At 41.9% G+C, this 27,227-nt stretch overlaps 1 protein-coding gene across 1 annotated transcript in view; it reads right to left on the bottom strand.

The window, feature by feature from the left end:
- Positions 1 to 12,166: 12,166 nt before the first annotated feature.
- Positions 12,167 to 27,227, bottom strand: part of NME8 (NME/NM23 family member 8) — a 40,352-nt gene continuing 25,291 nt past the window's right edge. Inside the window, exons 12-16 of the mRNA XM_084618852.1 lie at positions 24,809 to 24,953; positions 23,712 to 23,819; positions 21,959 to 22,110; positions 15,543 to 15,687; positions 12,167 to 14,654 (exon numbers count right to left, since the gene is read on the bottom strand). Coding sequence (XP_084474978.1) covers positions 14,417 to 14,654; positions 15,543 to 15,687; positions 21,959 to 22,110; positions 23,712 to 23,819; positions 24,809 to 24,953 — 788 coding nt within the window. The 3' untranslated portion in view covers positions 12,167 to 14,416. The remainder of the gene's footprint in view (positions 14,655 to 15,542; positions 15,688 to 21,958; positions 22,111 to 23,711; positions 23,820 to 24,808; positions 24,954 to 27,227) is intronic.

Below are 27,227 nucleotides of genomic sequence, written 5' to 3' on the forward strand. Positions count from 1 at the left end.
AAAGAATAGAGTGCTTAACAGTAACATTTACATGTTTGCCATTTGCTGAAATATGGCTTTGTTATGAAAAGTGATTTAAAACAACTGGAAGGAAAATATTATTCTGTTACTGTAAACATGCCCTTCAGTTACTCTATAGTGCAGATGTTAAAATATTCAAGAGAGGGACTAGAGTATCTCAGGAGTAAAGTGGGCAATTAGCCATTTTACCACTGGGGACCTGATTTTAAATTTTGCTTAGATCACACAAGCAAATGAGATTGCTATTCCCTGTTCATAAACTCCTCTACACTACCACACAGTTTGGCACAACTGGAAGGCACTCGTATTGAACAAGGTCCAGGACAACGTTGATGCAGCTACTCATGTGCTCGAGGATAAGCATGTGCTTAAATGCTTTGCTCGGTCAGGGCTTAAAATTGCAAAGGTGTGAGGTAACTTAAATATGAGGTACATTGGCACAACTCTGTGGTGCAGTTTACACTGCTCCTGACTGCATCTTACCTGGCTCAAGCCATTGCTACTGTTTTTTGCTGACACCTATTTAATGCCATTGCCTAATGAACATTTGGCTGTGAAAGTTTCAATACCCCTGAGCTTTAATTAAGCAGTTAGAGCTCACAACAAATGTCACAGAGAACCCCCAGAAATCTTGCAGCAAAACCAAAAAATACTAGACTTAAAACCCCTGATATTTTCTATTTTTTAAGGGGCAAAATACCATTCTTAAAAACAAGCAAGCACCCAACTTTCCTGCCTTCTTTATCCATCTTAAATAAGAAGAAAAAAAGACACAACCCCAAGTTTTAAAAAATCCTTTGCATGTCTGCCGATTTATTGTGTCAACACATTAGCATGCTGATCTAAGTTACTGTAGGAATCCTAGGTTTCAGAGTAGCAGCCGTGTTAGTCTGTATTCGCAAAAAGAAAAGGAGTACTTGTGGCACCTTAGAGACTAACCAATTTATTTGAGCATAAGCTTTCGTGAGCTACAGCTCAAATAAATTTGTTAGTCTCTAAGGTGCCACAAGTACTCCTTTTCTTTTTATAGGAATCCTAATGAAGGTTGCATGTATTTTATATGAGGGCATAATTTGTCACCCTGACTCGGTAACAAAATGATCTAGCACAAGCAACAAAAGATGCTCAAATAAATCCAAATAGCACCCAGCAAAAATATTACTTTCCTTAGCCATGCTCGTACCTGTGCAGCATAATCATCTTGCTTGCTGGCGTGCAAGCTAATGAAATTTTCACATGTGCAATTTCTAGCTGTGAGCCCCCTAAGTGGCAATGGATGTGTGCTTTGTGTACTTACACAACTAGAAGAACAAAGTGACTAAAAGCTCTAGCCAAAATGTCCAAATGTGGGCATCCTAAGATAGGCACCTCCAGCCATTGTCTTCGTGCAGATGCAGAAATTCAACCTTGCAGATATGGGTCTGAGATCTATGTTTAGGTACCTAAGTGGCCTAATTTTCAGAAGTGCTGAGCACCCATAGTTCCCATTGATTACAATGGGAATTGGGGATGATCACCTTTTCTGAAACTCAGGCCATATAATTAGGTGGCTAAATAAAAATTATGGATGAAACCCTGTTTTCATTGAAGTCAATAGTAAAACTCCCATTGGCTTCTTGGAGCCAGGATATCACTTGAGATACCTCAATTAGACACCCAAGTTTGAAAATATTGACCTAAACAACCATAAGCAAAAAAAATCAGTATTTTTAAAAAGCTTCTAAAATAGTATGCTTTTAGAGCAGGAATCGGCAACCTTTGGCATTCGGCCCATCAGGGTAAGCCCCCTGGTGGGCCAGGCCAGTTTATTTACTTTCTGCGACCGCAGGTTCAGCCGATTGCAGCTCCCACTGGCCACGGTTTGCCATTCCAGGCCAATGGGGGCTGCGGGAATGAGCAGCCAGCACATCCCTTGGCCCTTCCCACAGCCCCCATTGGCCTGGGACAGCAAACCGCAGCCATTGGGAACCGCGATCAGCTGAACCTGCAAACACAGCAAGTAAAGAAACTGGTCCGGCCCGCCAGGGGACTTACTCTGGCAGGCCGTGTGCCAAAGATTGCCAATTCCTGTTTTAGAGCATTGTGGAAGTTCTAATGCTTTGTTTTCATATCCATCTCAAGTTAACCCCTAAAAAAAAGCTGAGGAATACATGTAACTGTAATGATTAAAAAAGGATCAACATTCCTAACATTGCATTGTTAAACCAGCAAATACTGTAGCCGTGATACTTCACTTTAACAAGCTTTGTTGTGAGCATGCAATATTGTGAGCACAAGTGTGTTTGTTGAATGAAACACCGCTATTTAGAAATTATAGCAGCATTACATATTATTTTACATCTGTTAAAATCAAACTTTTATCAAGAGCTTTTTTGATATTAAAGAAAAAGTGTAAAAATTATTTGCTACATAGAATTTGCGCCATTCCTTCATATAATGAGATCATTCAACATTCCACTGTATGGGAATAAATGTTGATGCACCAATACTAGTGGTTTTGTATGTTTGCTTTTACATGTTCCCTAGTGTATGTTATATGCATGTTTTATGCTGACTGCACTTTCACTTTCCTAGTCCTTACAATTGGAAATACCTACGGTTAAAAATGCTTGGGAATGAAGGCCAGTACTGCAGATAGCATGGGGCAATACTGTATAAGGAGCAATCCTATCCACACAAGGGAGATGGACTGGATGAGCTAACGTTCTATTTTCCATCTCTAATTTTTATGATACCATTATATAATACTATATACATATGTAGTACTAATATGTCTTTACCTTTACAAATTACCTTACAAATATTGGCTCACAAATCCACACAATGCCTGTGTGCGGCTTCTAAGTGAATATTTTAACATTTGAGTGCTATTTTGTTGCTAAAATATGGATTTAGGCACTTAACTTTAGCTACTCAAGTTTGAAAATTTGGTTAGAAGTCACATATTGGAGGCCACAGCAACTCATTGTCACAGCCAGGGTTAGAACTAAGGGGTTCCTGACTCCCAGTCACTAAGATATATGTACAGTTATTGGAACAGCAAGGCAGAGTGGCACAATGAGAATGTGCTGGACTCAATCTATATGTTGATGGACAGAAATCATCCTCTCGTCTTTTTTTAGTGTTGGGCCCAATAGGAGTTGTGGAGGCAAACAATTTAATTAGGTTGAAGAGAGAACTGGACAAATTTATGAGTGTGATTATATTTCGGATTTGTTTGTGATGGGTAGGGGACAGGGGTACTCTGGGGCTCACTTCCAATGTATGTCTTACGTTCCTAAAAGCTTATGTTTAAGGTTTCAGCTGGCCAACTACAGGGGTCAGGAAAGGATTTTCCCCCCTCCTAATGTATTCTGGATGTGGTTTTTTTAGGGCTTGTCTTCACTACCCAGGTAAGTTGACCTAAGTAACTCTACTCCAGCTACATGAATAATGTAGCTGGAGTCAACATAACTTAGGTCGACTTACCATGGTATCTTCATTGTGCTGTGTCGACAGGAGATGCTCTCCGGTCGTCTACCTTACTCTACTCAGAGTGCGGGAGTACCGGGCTTGACCGGAGAGTGCTCTACAATCAATTTAGCAGGTCTTCACTAGACCCACTAAATCACCCCGTCCTGCATTGATTGCAGCAGACTTGATCTCCCTGTACTGAAGACAAACCCTTAATCTCCTTCCTCTAAAGCACTGGGAATGGCCATGGCTGGAGATGGGACATTGGATGGGGTGGGCCAGAGTTCTAAGGGCTACCGAGCATTCTCCCTCTTAGGTGCTTGGCTGGCTGGTTTTTGCTCACATACTCAAGGTCTAACAGATCACCATATGTGCAGTCAGGAAAGACTTTTTTTTTTTTTTTGCTGGTCAGATTGGCAGTGACCTTGTGGGGGTTTCATCTTCCTCTGCAATGCATTGGTGGGGTCACATGCCAGGATTATCTGGGTATATCTCACTTAATCATTTATCTGCCATTGTGGGGGCCTCGGCCACTGGTGTACCTTTGCTCCTCCTATTTGCTGTCTGTGGCACATAATAGCCTAGTCTCCTGTTGACTGTAATACTTGGGTGTAATTTTGGCTGTTGGATTTAGTATGCAGGTGCTGGGTGGTTTTGGTGGCCTGTGATCTACAGAAGGTCAGACTAGATGACCAGGTGGTCCTATCTGGCCCTAAACTTTGACTCTAAGAAGGTAGCAGGCCAAACTGAAGGGCCCCAGCTATCTTTTGTGGTTATATGGTCACCTGCCTACTATAGGGTCTGTTTTTGAGGGGGTGGAGGTAGTAAATTGGGAGTTGAGGACAGGGAAACTTACAATTCTCAGAGTCAAAGCTAGGGAGTTTTAAATGTAATTGAGATAGAAGCTTTTTAAAATTATTTCTAGTTTCACAAGGAAGCCCTGACCAGACTATTTGGTGTGCATTGCTAGTCCCATCTCTTTGTGTAGCTTTTCTTCCAGTAAAGTTATAGCACCACCTTGCCCATACCCCTAAAATGGGTATCAGTTGGGTATAATCCTTTAATACATAACTTTGACAAATTGAGAGGAGAGCGTTTGGCTGCATCACTAATGTAGTTAATGTGCCCAGATCCTAGATGCTTTAGCTCCGGCTCTTTTGTCACCACACAAGCATGTATCCAGTTTAGTAAGAGATAGAAACTTATGGATCACAACTTTCTTATTAAGCACATAAAATATTTCAATGAAGTCCCCTATAAAATAAACTAAATGCCCCAGTCACTGTATTAACTCAGATCTTTGTTACTTCATTTGCTTATTTTTGTTATTCTGATCAAATCATTGCATTTAACTAAAAAGCATTCACTGAACAAAAATAAAATTATAAATCTAAAATAACCCAAAATTGCTTTTAAATTATTTCACCCAACATTCTAACCCGAATTCAGAAAATGAGACCTGAAAAAATATTTACTCTAAGTACACATAAATGACACTAAATCTGCTATGGTTGTGCTTAGCAGTTGACTGTAATTGCAAATAAATCCTAAAATGTTTCCTCTACCAGATTTTCAGGAAAGTTGCCTCATCTTCAGTTAATTTTCATGGCTAAATATGAATAGGAACATAAAAATGGCCATACTGGGTCAGACCAAAGGTCCATCTAGCTCAGTATCTTGTCTTCCAACAGGGGCCAATGCCAGGTGCCCCAGAGGGAATGAGCAGAACAGGTAATCATCAAGTGATCCATCCCCTGTCACCCATTCCCAGCTTCTGGCAAAAAGAGGCTAGGGACAACATCTCTGTCCACCCTGGCTAATAGCCATTGGGAAAACCTATCCTCCATGAATGTATCTAGTTCTTTTTTGAACCCTGTTGTAGTCTTGGGCTTCACAACATCCTCTGCCAAGGAGTTCCACAGGTTGACTATGCATTGTGTGAAAAAATACTTCCTTTTGTTTGTTTTAAAACTGCTGCCTATTAATTTCATTTGGTGACCCCTAGTTCTTGTGTTATGAGGAGTAAATAACACTTCCTTATTTACTTTCTCCACACTAGTCATGATTTTATGGACCTCTATCATATTCCCCAGAGTCGTCTTTTTTCCAAGCTGAAAAGTCCCAGTTTCACTAATGCCTCATCATATGGCAGATGCTCCATACCCCTAATAATTTTTGTTGCCCTTTTCTGAACCTTTTCCAATTCCAATTTTAGAGATGGGGCAACCTCATCTGCACGCAATATTCAAGATGTGGGCCATATGATATTTTCTTTGAATTATTATCTATCCCTTTCTTAATGATTCCCACATTCTGTTTGCTTTTTTGACTGCCACTGCACATTGAGTGAATGTTTGCAGAGAACTATCCACAATGGCTCCAAGACCACCAGCTCCTCCCCAGCACTACACATAAGTCTATCTAGATGCTTGAGAGATCCGCAACTTTCGTACTAGGCTGGTAAGTCATCATGTGGTTCTCCTGGTCATTGCAAACCCAGCTGTATATGTTTCTTATAATCGAATTGCCCATTACTAATACCTGTCTCTTCCTAATAACCGGGATTCCCTCCCCCAGAGAGGTATCCTCAGTGCGAGAGGATTCCACATCATCATCTGGAAGGAGGCTCCCAATTATGGGTTCATTTTCCTCTGCTCCAGTTGGATGTTCTCCTTCCCTGAGACTTTCATCCTCCTCAACAGCACAGAGGCTGTCAGACTGGGCGTGGGACTGTTCTACTATGTCCCAGAAAGTCTCATCTATGTACCTCTCTGTCTCCCCTTAGCTCCTCCAGTTCAGCCACTCTGGTCTCCAAAGCCTGTACATGTCTGAGGGCCAGAAGCTCTTTGCACCGAATGCACACATACACCACCTGCCCACAGGGCAGCTAATCATACATGCTGCATTGGGTGCAATAAACTGGATAGTCCCCACTCTGTTGCTGAACTTCTGCCTGCATTCTCTTTTTACTCCTGAAGTTAGTTCCTTTGTTGAGGTTCTGTTTTTATCAGGGGGTGTTTTTGGCTTAAGTTTAAAGACATTTAAGGAATGTTATGTGTATTTAGCCCCCCACTTTCCCACTTCCCCTGTAAACACCCTCGCATTAGCCGCTCCTGTTTGCTAGCTCCTCTGGTCGCTTAGGAGTGAACTTTTTAAAGCCCTGGTCTTCCTGAATAGCCCCACCCCCTGGTTAAGGGTTGATGGGTGCTAAAGGGCTTAGGGATCAAAGCCTCGTTAAGAAGCTCTCAGCCTTGCCTAGCAGACTGCTAGGCTCAGCACCCACAAGGTCAGCACATGGTCCCCCAAACAAACAGACCACATGGTATATTTCAGTCCAGCAGCAAGCACATCACAACACACACAAACACACAGACAACAAACTTACCTCATGGGTCACGTAATCGCTCCTCCCTCACCTGGAGAAGTCTGCGCAAATCTCCCCTTAGCCACTCCTGTTTGCTAGCTCCCTCCTGTTTGCTAGCTAGAATCAAATCTAACTCAACACAGAACAGAAATTGCCTTTCCATTGACCTTAAAATCTGTATCGCACAAGGAGCCACAGCCTGGGATTTCCATAAAAAACACCCCAAAAACAAACAAACAAACATAAAAAAAGCGCAGGATACAACGTAGAATCAGCAATTTGAGGTTGTTGCAAAAAAAGCAAATGCAATTTTAGGTCACATTAACAGAGGCATAGCATGCAAGTCATGGGAGGTGACAGTACTGCTCTCCTTGGTGCTGATTAGGCCTCAGCTGGAGCACTGTGTCCAATTTTGGTCACCAATGTATAGGAAGGATGTGGAGAAATTGGAAAAGATCCAGAGGCGAATGAAAAAGATAATGACAAAGAGAAATGGAATGCAAGCCATACGAGAAAAGGCTGAAGGAACTGGGTATGTTTAATTTGGAAAAGAAAAGATTGAGGGGGGACGGACACAATAGCTGTCTTTAAATACTTGAAAGGCTGTCATAAATAAGATGTACAAAGTTGTTCTCTCTTGACACAGAGGGCAGGACAAGAGGCAGTGGGTTCAAACTGCAGCATAGCAGATTTAGATTAAATCTCAGAAAAAACTTCCTAACTGTAAGAACAGTTGGACAATGGAACAAACTGTCTAGGGAGTTGTGGAAGCTCCTTCGTTGGAGGCTTTCAAAAGAAGGCTGGATAGCTATCTGTCTTGGATGGTTTAGACACAACAAATCCTAGACTAGATGACCCTTGCCTTCTAACCTATAACTCTATTATTCCAGATGTGCATCATAAATGTACATCACACCTGAATGTTTAACTGTGCTCTGAAAAGGACACAACAATATGGGTGCTAAAATGTTGACAGTGTTTGGGTTGTAACCCTTAGAATGTATTTTGATGTTCTCATGTAGGTTAGTACCTACAAAAGACACCCAACCTCTATGTATGAAAAACACTCTGCCAGCAGGATAAAGAGTATTTTTTATGGCTTTGAACACAACTTTTCACCAAATCTCCTTCAGACTTTTGAAGTCTTAACTGTGAAAAGAAGGTAAGTTCAAGAAGATAATTAAAAAGGGTAATTAAGCAGTAATAGATCACACATTCTCACATTTTACTTGCATGATATATGGGCAATATACACAAATAAGTGTCACAGATCTAACGATAACATTTCAGCATCAAAACCTAAAACTGATCATTTTAATGAAGCTCACATGATGCTGTTCAAAAGAGATAAGGGACATTAATAAAAAAGTGCAATCCATCTACGGCTAAAGTTCAAAATCTAACATACAAGAGTAACCATATTTTTGTTCAGAGGAGATTGGCTATATCTGAATTATGAGGCCTGGGGTGAAGTAATGATCTATAAAAAAAACCAAGGTTAAGCAAATAATAGCACAGTAAATAAAATTATATCACACTTAACCAGGCAGATCTATAATACAGCTAGAGCTGAAACAGGTGCAATAAATACACTACAGCATTCAAAGCCTTTGTGTGGTACCTATCAAACATTCATTAGTTTGTTGGCAGTCTTCCAATAGCTGTTTTCTCACACATACTTGATAAGACATGTATCTAGTTCACAGCATCAAAAAATTTTGCATTGTCATAAAATAATGCTGTCTGAAGTCATAACCACTTCATACTTTATTACAGTGTAATCAAGGCAAACCCCATTTGTTGAAAAACATAATGAGCTCCATTCACCCACGGTGGTGGTGAAGTGTCTGTGTGTGTGTGCGGGCGCAAATTGCACTCCCTGCAATCCAAAAGGAGAGGGCAGACAATGTTTGTATCAACACATTCTCTCAGCGTTCTGTAGAGCAGTGCTACTCAAAGTGGTGGTCCGCGGACCGGTACTGGTCTGCGAGCCATCCACTGCCGGTCTGCGCGCACATTGGAAAAAAAAATTGCCGGTCCCCCACATCAGATACCTGAGAAGCACTGCTGTAGAACACCTGTGACGTGATCAGGGCTCTAGAAAAGGCCTTAAACAATTGCACTCCATCGATGCATCCCTCGCTGCCCTGATCATGGCGCTTTCTCAGAATTGTCTTCCTTCCACCTTAGTATGATGTAATATGCTCTGCATCCATCCAGCTCCACAGGTCCCAGATAATGTGTGGTTTTAAAGAACATAATTTGTATTGTATCCAAAAGCAAAAGAAAACCCAGAGGACATACAACAGCTCTGTATTGTGCTCTTGGGTACCCAATTTACTATACAGGATGACATTTAAATATGCACTGACTAAAGCTTCCAAGTGGTCTTCCAAGGTTCCCGGCCAATGGGAGCTGCGAAGCCAGTGCTCTGGGCGGAGGCAGTGTGTAGAACTGCCTGGCCACACCTCCGCCTAGCACCTGAGTGAGGGGCATGTTGCCACTTCTGGGGAGCTTTTCAGGTAAGTGCTGCCCAGAGTCCACCTCACCCTGTCCCGTGCCCCAACCCCCCGCCCCCTCCCAAACCCAACCTCTGTAGCTGGGAGGTGCATGAGGATGCAAGACTGCCCCAGCAGTGGCCGGTACGCCTGGCACAGGGGCTGCCTGAGCTGCCCCTGAGCCAGGCACACCGGCTGCTGCAGAAGTCACAGAGGCATGGAAAGTCACAGAATCCGTGACTTCTGTGACAAACTCACATCCTTAGCAATGAGATATGAAATTCAGCTTCTCATATATGTCTTACCTCCTCCAGGTCTGACAAAGCCTTAAAGCATTTTTTATAAATTTATTTACAAGATGTCCTATACTTCTAAACTTCTTAATAAAATCTTCTAATGGAGACATTTGTTTTATTTTTTTTCTTATACTGCTGTTGAATGCAAGATCTGACTAAAGATATTAGCCACTAGACCAGGAGTGGGTAAACTTTTTGGCCTGAGAGCCACATCGGGGTTGCAAAACTGTATGGAGGACCAGGTAGGGAAGGCTGTGCCTCCCCAAACAGCCTGGTCCCTGCCCCCTATCCGCCCCTTCCCACTTCCCGCCCCTGACTGCCCCCTCAAAACCCCTGACCCATCCAACCCCCCTGCTCCTTGTCCCCTGATCACCCCCTCCCGGGACCCCCCGAAACCCCACCCACTATCCAACCCCCCCTGCTCCCTGTCCCCTGACTGCCCCGACCCCTATACACCTCCCACCCCCCGACAGGCCCCCTGGGACTCCCACACCTATCCAACCCCCCTATTCCCTGTCCCCTGACTGCCCTGGCCAGAATCCCTGACCCATCCAACCCCCTCTGCTCCTTGTCCCCTGACTGTCCACTCCTGGGACCCCCCGGCCCCTAACTGCCCTCTAGGAACCCACCCCTTATCCAACCTCCCCCACTCCCTGACTGCCTGGACCCCTATCCACACCCCCGCTCCCTGACAGGCCCCCTGGGACTCCCACACCTATCCAACTGCCCCTGCTCCCTGACTACCCACCAGAACCCCCTGCTCCTTATCCAACCCCGCCACTCCCCGCCCCTTTACCATGTCGGTCAGAGGAGCAGGAGCTCCCAGCCGCGTGGCCCGGCCAGAGCCAGCCACGCCGCTGCGCTGCCCGGCAGGAGTGGCGGGCCAGAGCACTGGCAGCGCAGAGGGCTGAGGCTGCGGTGAAGGGGGCACAGTAGGGGAGGGGCCGGGGGTTCGCCTCCCTGGCCACGAGCTCAAGGGCCGGGCAGGACGGTCCCGTGGGCCAGATAAGTCAGATATGGCCCACAGTTTGCCCACCTCTGCACTAGACTAATGGCCTTTTCTCATAGAGATCAAATGAGGCTCACGAAAAGGAGACTTACACTAAACTACACTAGAAAAATTGTTTGTCATTCATCAAGCTCAAATGACAGATCACAATCGCAAGATAATTTCTCTATTAATGGACACAAAACATGCATTCAGTGAGTGAAATCACCTTTGGTAAAGATCAAACTGAAAATTTCTAGACTCAAATGTGTACATTTAAGAAAGTTACAAGCATGTTGACTGTGATCAGCTGTTGTCCATGTCCACTGAAGGCAGGTACGACGCATGTACTTGTCCTCAGCATCTCCCTACAGGAGGCCCCATAATCCTACTATATCCTGCCCCAGGAAACAGTGAAGTAATCAGAAAGGAGCCGTGAAAGTGTGTCCTTCTGACTTGCCTAGAGAGATCTCATGGAACCAACCCATCAGAGCCCAGCAGGCTCAGAAAAAAGAAGCTGCAGGGCCTTAGCAGGTCAATTCCTGGCTGGGACCAAGGGCAAGGAATGGTAGTCCTCTCTGGCGACAGGGGCTTGAGGGGTAGCCAGAGTTTATTTTTCTGTCTGCATTTGCTTAAGCTGGGTTTGCAGGGAGAGAGGATCTAAGAGCCTTAACCCTTAACTAGAGTGAAGTTAAAAGGAGTCAGGTAGGAAGAGGCCCAGGGAAGAAGGAGCAACAAACTGAAATTGAGCCATGCATACTATTTGCAGAACTGGGACAGGCGGGTCTAGGCTCACCCAAGACTAACGGCCTGCCCCCTCAACCACTAAGCCCAGGTTGCAGTTAAGTACTAGGGACAACAAGAGAAAAAACAGGAACAGGAATGAGGTCAAAGGTTGAAAACCAGGAAACCAGAAGGGGACATTGAGCAGAGAAACCTGGACTGCACCCTCCACTCCTCAATGGTGTCTTAAGGACTCAGTGGACACTGCCCAGAGGAACTCTGCCCAGAAATGTGATTGAACAAGGGAATGGAAATAGGCCTCACAGTTGCAGAGTACCTCCCCTACCCATCCAGCTTCCTCCTCCTGGAGTGTAAGTCTCCTTTTCGTGAGCCTCCTCAGCCTCTGCAGGTTGGAACAAGCTCCACCACTAAGGTGTTGGGATGGGACAAAAGCATGAAAAAATGGATTGTATAAAGCATGAGCGTGTACAGATGTTTTCAGGGTGTGGTGTGGAGGCACCCCAACTGGATGTCGTTCAGCCAGCTCAGGTGGTATGTGGGAGGGTGGCCAGGGAGGCTCACAGGGCAGAAGCCTGATGTTGAGTTCCAGAGGGCCAGAGATGAGAAGTGGGAAGTGAGCACCCTCCTGCAGGACCTGTACAAGGAAAGTGAGAGAAGCAGGAGGCAAGGAGCACATGACAGGGGATGCAGATGGTGGAGCGCTGTTATACCAATAAATTAAAAACCAGCAGGATCTTATTAAAGGAAAAAAGGCAAAATACCACATTTATTGTGAATACAGAAAGAAACATAGTAAGCAGTTAGTTATAGCTATGACATTCCATTCAATCTCATATTTATTCACACATTCATTCATTCATACACACACACACAGGTTCTGCAAGGTTGTTATCATAGTTACCAGCCTTAGAGTTGCTCATGCCAAGCCACTGGCCAGGTGGCCTGGACATGAGGAGGGAGCAGGGCCTTGTCAGATGCTCATCTGATGCTCCTGGAAGTTGGTTTGCAGAATCAGACCCCAAAGTTCACTTTTTAGAGTCTATTTTTATAGGAATTTCTTCCTATGCCAGTCTATGGGAATTGCTTCATCATGCTGTTGCTGAATCAATCAGCAGATAGCACATTCCTGACGGCTCCAAGATGTTATCTTGTTCTTTGGTTCTCCCATTCTTGAAGCTGTTGGGTGGATTCCAGTCTGCCCTCCGGGGGGGGTCCTCTGGTTATTTCCACTTGACGCCTTCTTCAGCCGATGGACACTGGATTCTTAGGCTGGCACCTCCCTGATCATTCAGTTATTATCCACACCAAGCATCCATCCACATACATCCTCTATCTCTATTTTAATCACAATTGTTAATACAACAAAAGGGTGGGGAGTCTCTGGGTGCTGTTTCTGTTGTTAGAGTATTGCTTTGAGTCTCTCTCTCTGTGAATTGCTTTGAGAACAGACTCTGTCTTAGAATGTACTAACACAATTAGCAGCTTGCACGTTTCACACATAGAGGGAGAGAAACAGTACCAAAAACCAAGAGACCTCTTAATTAGTAATACCCTGGAATTTAAACTATGGGGAATCAAACTCATTTGTGATTTTAATACAGAACTTCTTTAATATGATCCAACAGCGCCATGAATTGACCAAGCCCTGTGGGGTCCAAGAGGTATCGGAGTCTGGTGCCAACAGCCAGGGTCATCCTTGAGTGCACCAAGGGGGACTCACTACCTTCACAAGAAGATGGGGGTTGTGTAGCCAGGGTTCTTGAGGAGGTTCTCCCCCTCAGAGGCCACTACAGACCTGTTTGCTGAAATGAGCTTCCAGGTCCTGAGGAGGTCCTGGTAAAGATCGGCAGCTCAGAGAGGTCTCAGGAGTGACCTCTCGCTTGGAGAAAAAAGAGCTGCCTGTTATATCAGAGCCCTTAGAGGCAGTGGAGGAAGGTGAACACCAGCATGCTCCATGCTGGACTACATGCAGTGTAAAGGAGTTTCTGCAGGGTCTGAAGGTGGAAGATGTGGACCTGGCTGCAGATGCAGACCAGGCCTTGTCCACCCTCCCCCATGGGAAGGATTAGTACACCTGCAAAGACCCAGTGCAGTCCCAGCAAGAAAAAACTCCAGGATCTTCTTCTGGAGGCTGGCCAGATTCTTGGGGGTGAGGTCAATGTGTTGAACTGGTGCCAGAGCATGGACGGGACCAGCTGGTTGATCATCAACACCCTCCCCTGAAGGGAAATCAAGCAGTGCATAGCTGCTGTTTATAATGGGCCCAGGTTCCCCTACCAGCCACAGGTAAACTGGTGTAAAATGCAAGATGGGACCAGACCTTATTTTGGAGCCCAAACAAAGAGCCAAATTGAAAGGACCCAGAGCTGAGGCTGAAGACCCTAGCAAGGGCAAATAGAATGTTAGTTACTGGACTCTATAATACCAAGCCACTGAAGACCCACCAAGGTTGACAGGCAGCCTGTCGTGGGCGCTTGGGGCAAGAAAAGGACTGCAGTACCACAGCCAGTCACTAGCAGGTATTCAGGAGGTAAGTGACCCCATTACAGTAGGACAAGAAGTAATGGGCTTAATCTGCAGAAAGGGAGATTTAGGTTAGCTATTAGGAAAAACTTTCTGACTATAAAAAGTAGTTAAGTTCTGGAATAGGTTTCCAAGGGAGGTGAATTTTTGCAGGTTTTTAAGAACAAGTTTGACAAACATCTGTCAGGGATGGTCTAGGTTTACTTTGTCCTGCTTCAGCATAGGGGGCTGGACTTGATGACTTCTCAAGGTCCCTTCCAGCCCTATATGAGTTAATTAAGGGGTGAGCTATAATGAAGACTATTTTGTGAACATAACTATCGTGCTCATTACCAGCATGAATGATCTAGTACACGTTAGCAAATTAATTGGTACATTCTACAGGAGTGTTACTAATTGGTAACAAAATATTTCATTAGGGAGAAAAAGTTTATTTTATCACTGCTTTTTATATATAACATAAAACACAGGTGGACAGATAGATGTATAACCATTTAGCGACTTACGTTTTAACTGTTACAGATAGATTTTAGTTGTGGCTTAGACTATTCAGATCAATCTCTCCAAATACATATTCAATGCTCTTCAGTGCATGCTCCTTATTAGATGAGCCGTGAACTGCATTACGCAAAATATCTTGTGCAAATTGAGCTCTAAGTGAATCAGGAGAAGACTCTTTTGCCTCGTCTGGATCTGCTGGACCCATTAATTGCCTCCACTCCTCCACAGCATTTTCTTTAGTTAGGATCATTACCATTGATGGACCCCTGTGAAATCAAGATATACAAATATCATATGTACCACGAGAGCTTTGCAACTATAGAACATAGAACAACACTGAACCCTTTACTGAATAGTTAGCAAAATTTAACTCCTGGGGAAAAACTGTTCCTTATTCACTGCAGGAAGAGAGTATGTCTGGCTTTAGAGATGGATGAAAATTAGTTCTGAGGGTGAGGGGATAGATACTGTCAAAAGTCTCCAAAGTATAATGTGATACGTTTAACAAGACAGTCACATTTCCCTCATATACCCCTCTGGGTCTGCATTTGAAAGACCACCTGGAGAAACGTATGGTGAAAGATTGGGGATGCAGAAAGAGTGAAGATGCGGAAGTGGTTTTCTATTGAAGAGGCACATATTTAAAATGAAATTTGGATTCTTAAGACCCTTTGAACAGAAAAAGTCTTATTTACTGTTTATCCAAGTGGAAAACAATGGCCTTAAACAATTCATTCCCTAACAACTTCAGCGGTTAGATGGTTAGCCTATTTTCCCATTCTTTGTCCTTTGCAAAAAACAAAACAAAAACAAAAAAAAGGTGGGGAGACATAAGTAGTTGCCCAGGATTCTCTTTTTTTGAGGAACAAATCCAAAAAGGTGGTCATAATTCAGTTCAGTGTAATTCACAGGTTCTCTAAGTGAAACCCACTGCCTAATAAAGGAAAGACACTGTATTCTAAAAAGGTAATAAATATTTAAGTTCTTTTTATAAACATTCTAAAAATTCCCTACATTTGACACAGAAAATGACAAAGAAGTGCAGAATTCCAAGAGTCTTCTTTTGTTCAACAAAAACATTTTGCCTGCTCTATAAATTCAAAGTTATAACTGCTACGTTTACATAGCACAATATTGTAAAATCAGACACTTACTCAGACATGTAATTCACTAACTGGTCAAAAAAGGGTTTTCCTTCATGAGTCTTATAAAACTGTGTTGCCATTTCATGGGTGAAATTTATTTCTTTCATCTGTGATACAATAAAGCCAGCATTTGTAACCTTCTGCAAAATGTTATCTAGGAGAAAAAAATACATTGGTCTTAATTTTTAACATTATTTTAAACACATGTAGAAATGATAACCTTGAAAAATTCCAGAAACTGCTAGATTTGTTTTTTACATTTGGCTAATTCATATAATCATGGCTATAAACATGCTATTTATAATACAGAACAATCAGGAGTGAGATCCTGAATAGATCAAGATTCCTTAAAAACCTGCAACAAGTCATTCTCATCAGTCATTTACTAATACATTTCCATAAAGATGGCACAAAAAGAATTACTATTAACAAAAAAATTCATCCCATTATCTCTCATTGGACAGTTGAAATGTGACACGCACCAGCTGGCCTGGTAAGATCAAACTGCATAGTTCCAAGAAGGGAAAAGTGAGATTCACAAAAATGAATGGAGACATATAAAAATCAAAATAACCACTAGAGCTGTTACTATAAAACAGAGACTGTTTCTAATAGTGGTGGGCCCAGATGAAGAGGTAAAAACAATGGCAGTAGCAAGTTTAGGAAGACTCGACTCCATTTTTTCTTTCTCTGACTAAAGGAGATTTTATCTTTCCTTTGATACGGCTTCCTCTTTCTTTTTATATATCTCATTCTCAAGGTTCCTTCCCCACTCTGAACTCTAGGGTACAGATGTGGGGACCTGCATGAAAAACCCCCAAGCTTATTTTTACCAGCTTAGGTTAAAACTTCCCCAAGGTACAAACTATTTTACCTTTTGTCTCTGGACCTTATTGCTGCCACCACCAAGCATCTAACAAAAATAACAGGGAAAGAGCCCACTTGGAAACGTCTTTCCCCCCAAAATCCCCCAAAGCCCTACACCCCCTTTCCTGGGAAAGGCTTGATAAAAATCCTCACCAATTTGCATAGGTGAACACAGACCCAAATCCTTGGATCTTAAGAACAATGAAAAGGAATCAGGTTTTTAAAAAGAAGGATTTTAATTGAAGAAAAAGTAAAAGAATCACCTCTGTAAAATCAGGATGGTAAATACCTTACAGGGTAATCAGATTCAAAACACAGAGAATCCCTCTAGGCAAAACCTTAAGTTACAAAAAGACACAAAAACAGTAATATACATTCCATTCAGCACAACTTATTTTATCAGCCATTTAAACAAAACAGAATCTAATGCATATCTAGCTAGATTGCTTATTAACTCTTTACAGGAGTTCTGACCTGCATTCCTGCTCTGGTCCCGGCAAAAGCAACACACAGACAGAGAGAACCCTTTGTTCCCCCCCCCCCCCCTCCAGCTTTGAAAGTATCTTGTCTCCTCATTGGTCATTTTGGCCAGGTGCCAGCGAGCTTATCTTAGCTTCTTAATCCTTTACAGGTGAAAGGGTTTTTTCCTCTGGCCAGGAGGGATTTAAAGGAGTTTACCCTTCCCTTTATATTTATGACACTCATAGTAAAACATGAATTCATCTCCACCTCCGTGGCCTGTGAGAGGAAGGAACCATAGGCAAGTTTGGCTAATGCAGGGCTCAGCAACCTGAGGCACGTGAGCTGATTTTCAGTGGCACTCTGCTGCCAGCCTGAGGTTCCGTCCACCGGACCCGCTCAGTCCACTGCCTGCCTGGGGTACCGGCCGCGGGCCTGGGGCTCTGCTCCTGGCCTCGGCCCAGCGCTCTGCAGGCACCCCCAGCTGTGGCCCACTGGCCCCAGCCTGGGGCAGTGTGGGGTGCAGACAGGGACAAGAGGGGGCACAGCTCAGCACCCTCACCTTAAAAATTGTTCCAGGCCACTGGGATATTTTTAAGTCCAGGTTTGCTGCTTATATCAGACCACATGGAACAGCGTACTGTGTTTGACCTTGTGCGTGCCCTCTGTCTCCATTTTTTTCCCCACTGTCAGTTGAGGGATACATTTGACAAAATGTCAGCTAAGAAAGCAAAGTTAGATGTCCATTCATTTCAGCCTTCTTGGACAGACACATTTGGAATTATTCAAAAGAAAGACCGTGCTGTTTGTGCTTTCTGTTGTGAAAGTGTTGTTTGTCGCACATCAAGTGTTCAACGACATTTTGAAATGAAGCATGAGAAAATCTTTCTTGATGAAGCAGACAAGACTGAATCGATCAAAAAGGCAGTAGAAGGATATGAGAAGCAAAGCAGTGTTTTTAAAAGCTTAAGTGTAAGTAAAAATCAAGCCACAGAAGGAAGTTACAAGATTGCACAGTGCATTGCAAAAACCGGAAAGCTGTTTACAGATGGCGAATATATAAAAGAAGTTTCTCAGCAGTTCGGAGGTTTTGTTCAATGATTTGCCAAATAAAGATACGATCATATCTAGAGTAAAAGAACTGCCGGAACAGTTGAGAGACGCATAAGTGAAATGGCAGAAAACATTAACGAAAGGCAGACGACTGCATTAAAAGACACAGCAGTGTTTAGCGTTGCAGTTGATGAGAGCATGGATATAAACGACGTTCCACGTTTCGCAGTTGTTGCAAGATATTGTACTTCCGATGAAATCCAAGAGGAACTTTGTTGCCTAAAACCCCTCCATGGCACAACAAAGGGGGAAGATATAGTGGAAAGTTTTGTAAACCATTTTGAAGAACGAGGAGTTGACATCAGAAAAATATGTTACATGACAACAGATGGTGCACCTGCCATGGTCAGAAAACTGAAGGAATTTGTAAAGTTACTTGAAGATCAAATTGGCCACCCGACAGTCAGATTTCACTATCATCCATCAAGAAAACCTGTGCGCTTAAATTTCTAATTCAGAGCTTAATAATGTGATGAATACAGTGGTGCGAATTTCCTTGTTGCTCGATCTGCTTTGACTCACAGACAGTTTCAAGAACTGCTAGAAGAGATGGACAGTGCTTATAATGACATTCCACTTCACAGCAACATTCGGTGGCTAAGTCATGGCAAAGTTTTGGTGTGCTTTGTAAACTGTTTTGATGCAATCAAGGCCTTTCTGTCGGAAAAAGGACAAAACTACCCCAAACTGGATGATGACAAATGGCTATGTAAGCTCATGTTTCTAACTGACATCACTGCTCACCGAAACGAACTCAACCTCTGTCTCCAAGGTGTAGGGCAAATGGTTCTGGATCTTTATGAAGCCTGGAATGCATTTGTTGCAAAACTAGCAGTTTTTTCTTGGGATATTTGAACTTCGACTTTCCGCTACTTCCAACACATAAAAGAGCTATTGACATGTTGCACCGTCAGTGTCAATGAGACTGGAATGTACCTGCAAGAACTGGAATCAGAATTTTCTGACAGATTTCAAAATTTCCAGTGATTTGGCATAATGCTTTCTTTTCTAATTAAACCTGAAAAGTTCAATGAAAGCGACTTGGATTTGTCTGTATTTCAGTGGATGGGTGTTGAAGATTTTGAAATGCAGCTCATTCAGTTAAAAAGCTCAGAATTGTGGGCATCAAAGTTTATAGATCTGCGGAGTGCACTTGAAGCTACTGAGAGAGATCATGGGACCTCTATTCTGACCTGCTGGATGTCCCGGCCAAAGAAATTTAACTGTTTAAAGAAAATTGCGTTTGCAATGCTTTCAGCATTTGGATCCACGTACCTGTGTGAACCGGTATTTTCACACATGAAATCTGTCCTCTGTCCCTCTCGGAGCCAGTTAACAACTGATCACTCAGAAGCCTGTGTGCAACTTAAAGTATCCAAATACATGCCAGACATTGGAAAACTCAGCAAGGAAAAGCAAGGGCAAGGATCACACTAAACTGATAAGATCTCCATTTTAATTTAATTTTAAATGAAGCTTCTTAAACATTTTAAAAACCTTATTTATTTTACATATAACAATAGTTTAAAGAAAAGGAGTACTTGTGGCACCTTAGAGACTAACAAATTTATTTGAGCATAAGCTTTCGTGAGCTACAGCTCACTTCATCGGATGCATTCAGTGGAAAATACAGTGGGGAGATTTATATACATAGAGAACATGAAACAATGGGTGTTACCAGACACACTGTAAGGAGAGTGATCACTTAAGATGAGCTATTATCAGCAGGAGAGCGGAGGAGGGGGGGAGAGAACCTTTTGTAGTGATAATCAAGGTGGGCCATTTCCAGCAGTTGACAAGAACATCTGAGGAACGGGGAGGGGTGGGAATAAACATGGGGAAATAGTTTTACTTTGTGTAATGACACATCCACTCCCAGTCTCTATTCAAGCCTAAGTTAATTGTATCCAGTTTGCAAATTAATTCCAATTCAGCAGTCTCTCGTTGGAGTCTGCTTTTGAAGTTTTTTTGTTGAAGAATTGCCACTTTTAGATCTGTAATCGAGTGACCAGAGAGATTGAAGTGTTCTCCGACTGGTTTTTGAATGTTATAATTCTTGACGTCTGATTTGTGTTCATTTATTCTTTTACGTAGAGACTGTCCAGTTTGACCAATGTACATGGCAGAGGGGCATTGCTGACACATGATGGCATATCACATTGGTAGATGTGCAGGTGAACGAGCCTCTGATAGTGTGGCTGATGTGATTAGGCCCTGTGATGGTGTCCCCTGAATAGATATGTGGACACAGTTGGCAACGGGCTTTGTTGCAAGGATAGTTTCCAGGCTGAGGTTGATCCACACAAGAGATCCACTTCCTGGACACTATGGTGCTAATAATCGATGGTCACATAAACACCACCCTATACCGGAAACCTACTGACCGCTATTCCTACCTACATGCCTCCAGCTTTCACCCAGACCCCACCACACGATCCATTGTCTACAGCCAAGCTCTACGATACAACCACATTTGCTCCAACCCCTCAGACAGAGACAAACACCTACAAGATCTCTATCAAGCATTCTTACAACTACAATACCCACCTGCTGAAGTGAAGAAACAGACTGACAGAGCCAGAAGAGTACCCAGAAGTTACCTATTACAGGACAGGCCCAACAAAGAAAATAACAGAACGCCACTAGCCATCACCTTCAGCCCCCAACTAAAACCTCTCCAACGCATCATCAAGGATCTACAACCTATCCTGAAGGACGACCCATCACTCTCACAGATCTTGAGAGACAGGCCAGTCCTTGTTTACAGACAGCCCCCCAACCTGAAGCAAATACTCACCAGCAACCACACACCACACAATAAAAGCACTAACCCAGGAACCTATCCTTGCAACAAAGCCCGTTGCCAACTGTGTCCACATATCTATTCAGGGGACACCATCATAGGGCCTAAACACATCAGCCACACTATCAGAGGCTCGTTCACCTGCACATCTACCAATGTGATATATGACATCATGTGTCAGCAATGCCCCTCTGCCATGTACATTGGTCAAACTGGACAGTCTCTATGTAAAAGAATAAATGAACACAAATCAGACATCAAGAATTATAACATTCAAAAACCAGTCGGAGAACACTTCAATCTCTCTGGTCACTCGATTACAGATCTAAAAGTGGCAATTCTTCAACAAAAAAACTTCAAAAGCAGACTCCAACGAGAGACTGCTGAATTGGAATTAATTTGCAAACTGGATACAATTAATTTAGGCTTGAATAGAGACTGGGAGTGGATGTGTCATTACACAAAGTAAAACTATTTCCCCATGTTTATTCCCACCCCTCCCCGTTCCTCAGATGTTCTTGTCAACTGCTGGAAATGGCCCACCTTGATTATCACTACAAAAGGTTCTCTCCCCCCCTCCTCCGCTCTCCTGCTGATAATAGCTCATCTTAAGTGATCACTCTCCTTACAGTGTGTCTGGTAACACCCATTGTTTCATGTTCTCTATGTATATAAATCTCCCCACTGTATTTTCCACTGAATGCATCCGACGAAGTAAGCTGTAGCTCATGAAAGCTTATGCTCAAATAAATTTGTTAGTCTCTCCACAAGTACTCCTTTTCTTTTTGCGAATACAGACTAACACAGCTGCTATTCTGAAACCTAACAATAGTTTAGTTATATAATATAGACTTATAGAGAGAGACCCTCTAAAAATGTTAAAACGTATCACTGGCACGTGAAACCTTAAATTACATCGAATAAATGAAGACTTGGCACACCACTTCTGAAAGGTTGTCGACCCCTGGGCTAATCAAATGTCAGTAGTGGGGCAGCATCAAGAATTATTTCATGCCTATAAGAAGGTTTATAAATATAGCAAATGCATTTAGGAAAGACAAAAAGAATTGATCTGCTATAACTCACTGCAAATTTTATATTGCTAATATTTTGTAGGAATGAGGTCCACAGTTATTTTGGAATGAGATCCACAGGCTTGGTATGCTTGTTCTAGAATGTTTACCTTTATGTTCCTTAACAGCCGTGGGTTTGATAACTGCCAAAGTGTGTTCCACAGGGAAGAAGAACTCTAGTTCCTTCTTAGCTTCACCAGGTGATGCACTGCCATGCAGCTGATTGACAGGTACACTCTCTACTGCATACTCTGAACGTAAACTAACAATTATTAAAACAAGGTTGTTCAATGACACGACATTTTCATGCATAAGTATCCCTACGAATCTCCTAAATTAATGTTAATTTTGAGGGGTGAGATGGTGGACACTGGAGGCACAAAGGATACTTACAAACCTTTTGAAATGAATAAATATATTCTAAACCAATCATTTTGGCTTTCAATGGGATTTATGAGCTTAAGTTACTTAAGTGCTTTTAGAAAAAGAGAACTTGTGGCACCTTAGAGACTAACCAATTTATTTGAGCATAAGCTTTCGTGAGCTACAGCTCACTTCATCGGAAAGCTTATGCTCTAAGGTGCCACAAGTACACCTTTTCTTTTTGCGAATGCAGACTAACACGGCTGTTACTCTGAAACCTGTCGTTAAGTGCTTTTGAAAATTCCATTCCTGTCTGCTGCCACCAGTGAATGCTCAACTACTTCAGAACGTTTCTGTGTCCTGTTTCTTTATGTGATACTAATGCTATGTCTATATTATGAACTCAGGATGTGATTCTCTGCTTATGTACACATACTTGGGCTAGTTCTCATTAAGCTAACAAATATACATAGCAGTATAGCAGAGTATAAATAGCAGCATAGCACGGGTAGCACAGCAGAGGCCCAGCTGAGCCACGCCAAGTACAAACCCTCCTGAAACTGGTGGGTATGTATTCTGCACAGCTCAGCCATGCCTCTGCTGATGCTACACACACTACTACAGCTACACTGCTATGTATACTAGTTCTAGCTTGAGGAGAACTAGTGTGAATATGTGAACACAAGCAAGGAATCACACCCCTAGCTTGTAGCACAGATGTAACCTAAGACCCTGGACTTGGAAGATTAATTGCAGTTTACCTACATTTAGCTATAAATACTGCAATTTTTAAACTAGTCACTAATTCCCATTATGATCACTAACAACAGGTCTTACTAAATGATAAACAGTACCACTGCTATAGATGACAGACACTGTGAGTGAATGTCTTAATACCACAACAGTTACTGAAAACAATGTTACAAACACTATCTGAAGTACCTAACGTAATTATTGATACGATATTTACAAGAAATTAGTATACCTGAAAAGAAAACTGAGCCATAAATAGAACACTATACTTACACAAAGGCACCCAAATTTAATTTAGCTAAGACATAGGACACTTTTCAAAGAAGAGAATAAGTAAAACAGAAAACAATTTCAAGCAGATATATCATCCAGAGTAATATATAATCAATGAACAGTTAGAAAATAGAAAATAATTAGCTGACAGCTATGTAAATCACAGAAATAAATCAAACTAATCATTATGACTCAACAGATCCCTCTCTTCTCTTCAAAATCTTGCATACAATGTTCTTTTTTAATTTGAACTTTCCACTATGTTTACTAGCCATGTGTTGTTTTTTATAAATCCAGTTGATGCTGTATGTGCTAAACTATATAATCAAGAAAATCATAAAAACTTTCAGAAACATATCACTTTTCAGATGACAGCATTATAGTTACATTGGTTACACTGGGGTCTAAATGTATACATTGATTATGGATGTATATTGCAGATTATGAATAATGTATAGCTATTACAAATACTACCTGGCTGGACTTTTCTCCTTAGCCTCTTCAAGACTCTTTGGGCCTAGTAAATCTCTCCAGCGTTGTACAGCATTTTCTCGTATTAAACCAAGTGCAAGGGTTGGACCACTGTTAAATGTGATGGTTAGTATTAAAAAAGCAATTGGAAAAAAACCCCTAAAATATCTCTTAAAATAATTTGATTAAATTCAGTGTAGCCAGGGAAAAGGTGCCTTGACATTGGAGAGATTTAAAATCCAATATACAGTTAAAAAGCTGAAGTTCCGGTGAATTTTTTATATTTTTGGGCAGGGGTGCGGGGCATTGGGTGAAGGTAATTTAAATGAACATACTACTGAACAGTGCCATTAGATGCAGGGGATGTCATCAACTTACATATCAGGGGTGAAATCCTGGTGTCACTGAAGTCAATTGGAGTTTTTTGCCATTAACTTCTACGGAGCCAGGATTTTTCCCCAGATCACCAGACCAGTACCATAGAGAATGTTGTGAAGATGTTGGGGAGAAGAGTCTTGGCCAAACTCTTTGGAAATTGTAATTGCTTCTGCCTGAAATGACTGTTGTCACTTTGCTTGAGGGAACATTTTCACTGCAGTGACAGCCACACCTACTTACCATACTCTGTTGACAACATAGGAGGATGAGTGATATTTGTCAGATGTTTGGGGAGAAAATAAAAGTGAGTAGAGGAGGGTTAATGGGCTGAATTAGAACAATCATTATTATTGTTTTTATATAGTGTTGATAAAAACACTTTTGATTTTTCAAATACTGTTTTTGCCATGACTTACTTTCTTGGGATCTAATTATTCCCCAGCTCTGTAGTGAAATTCAGAAACCTAACTATTCTTAAAGTCTGGAACTAGTCAGCTACAGGGGGTGGGGTCATTCCTTGAGTGAATTCTATCAAGAGGTAGCTAGCTTCTGGATAATATGTCTGATGTATCTGTGAATGTTCTTATTATCCATAAAACTCATTTCACTCACACTGAACACAACTGTATCTTGTGGCAATGAGTTATACATGTTTATTATGCATTGTGAAAAATATTGCTTCCATTTGTAAGTTCAAACTTGCTGCCTTTCAATTAATGTACCTTGTCATGTGTTCTAGAAGGGTTGGGAAAAAATCTTCATTTTCATGTTCCTTGTAAAACTGATGTGCTTGTTCTTCTGTCAGAACTATTTCCCTTTGCATTGCTATTGTAAAGCCATCATCCTTAATCCTTTTCAGAATAGAATCTACATATAAAACATTGAAATAATGCTGGATTGTCATCATTTAGTTCATTTTGTACTTGTCATATTTCCATATTATAGTTTTTCCAGTCATTTCATTATAAAGTTTTCCAAAAGAGTTAACTTGTTCATTTTGGAATATGAAAACTATAATTCGTAACAAACTATAGGGGTCCAATAATCATTGCTTGGACACTCAGCAAGAAGTTTTCTGCCTTTTTAAGGAAGGAAGGAAGGAATGTAGAGAAGTCACATTTAATTTGATTTAGCTCTCTGTCTTTGAAGGTTCTGAAGATGTGCCTGACTAATATATAGGAAAGGTAGACTGCTTATGCATATGTAGCGTGCAATTACACTTTCTTAAAAACCCTTCTACACACATTCGTTCTCAAGAGCAAAGCCTAACCAACAAGCAGCATGACCCAATTCATTATGAGGTCATGAGCTTGAAGAATGTGGATTTAGGTACCTAACTTTAGACATTCAAGTTTATCAGCTGCTGCTAACTAGCTGGGTTTTTTTTAAAAGCAAAGAACAACATTTTGAAATCATGGATTTCTCAATTGTAACTGATTTTCACTTGTTGTTTGTTTTTTACTGAACCTCTTTTTTTTACCTGCAGCTGTTTTGGTGAATGGCAGAGCTAGTAGGGCACAGCATAGCTCAAAGTATGCCTGATAACACTCTCCTGGATCAGAATGATTGTTCACTGCTACAGTATTAAAAGTCACCCTTATCGGAGAGACACTCATATTGGGCTTCTAGCTCTCAAATACCACTGGCTGATATGTCCATAAGTAAGTTACAAATATCACCTATAGAAACTTTATCCAGTCAAATGAGCGTTAGTCACTTGGGGTTTCAATAAGTTTGCTGATGGAAATACAAATGTTAATACTATAGCATTGATCATTCCAGCTGACCTCCACTCAATCAGCAAAATCACAAAAATACTCAGAATATATTGGGAAAAATTGGGTTGGGACTGTGGATCTGCCAAGTAAATAAACTTGAAGAACTAAAATTCAATGTCAAGTAACTATTTTTTCCAGAGAAGAAACGTCAATAAAGATTCTCATTCTGAAATATTATTATTATATTATATATAATATAATAATATATTATATTCTCATTACAGTCCCCACAAAGGAGGGTCCAGGAGTTCTAATAGAAGGCATAATTATGACTGAATTCTGTGGCTATTTTTGCAAGTATACACTATTTTACATGAGCAAAGGTGGCAGAATCAGGCCCTATATACGGACTGCAAAACTGCTCTCCCAGTTGCATGAGAACTAGATGTCAAATCAAGAAAGGAATGCCATGTAAATGTAAGAAGAGTGCTCCAAGTAGTACCCTTTCAAATCTATGTAACAGACATTATTCAAGCTAGCCATAGATGCTGCCTTGGACCTGGCAGAGAATGCTCAACCACTCAAGGACAGTGGTGCCACAAGTACTTCTTTTCTTTTTGCAGATACAGACTAACACGGTTGCTACTCTGAAAACTAGCTAAATTGTTTTAGCAGAAAGCATAACTCATTTAAATATGTTTTAATTAGACTCATTGATTTTTGATTGATGCAATTAGACTCATTGATTTTTCTAGAAACCATAATTATATCCCAGAAAGGGGATCTATAGAGGCAATTTTTGAAGAACTGATCTAGGAAATAAAATGCAAAAAGAAAAGGAGTACTTGTGGCACCTTAGAGACTAACCAATTTATTTGAGCATGAGCTTTCGTGAGCTACAGCTCACTTCATCGGATGCATACCGTGGAAACTGCAGAAGACAGTATATACACACAGAGACCATGAAACAATACCTCCTCCCACCCCACTGTCCTGCTGGTAATAGCTTATCTAAAGTGATCATCAAGTTGGGCCATTTCCAGCACAAATCCAGGTTTTCTCACCCTCCGCCCCCCTCCCCCCACACACAAACTCACTCTCCTGCTGGTAATAGCCCATTACCAGCTATTACCAGCAGGAGAGTGAGTTTGTGTGTGTGGGGGGGTGGAGGGTGAGAAAACCTGGATTTGTGCTGGAAATGGCCCAACTTGATGATCACTTTAGATAAGCTATTACCAGCAGGACAGTGGGGTGGGAGGAGGTATTGTTTCATGATCTCTGTGTGTATATAAAGTCTGCTGCAGTTTCCACGGTATGCATCCAATGAAGTGAGCTGTAGCTCACGAAAGCTCATGCTCAAATAAATTGGTTAGTCGCTAAGGTGCCACAAGTACTCCTTTTCTTTTTGCGAATACAGACTAAC

The sequence above is a fragment of the Lepidochelys olivacea genome (assembly GCF_965140295.1).
Source record: "Lepidochelys olivacea isolate rLepOli2 genome assembly, chromosome: 2".
Taxonomy (NCBI): Eukaryota; Metazoa; Chordata; order Testudines; family Cheloniidae; genus Lepidochelys; species Lepidochelys olivacea.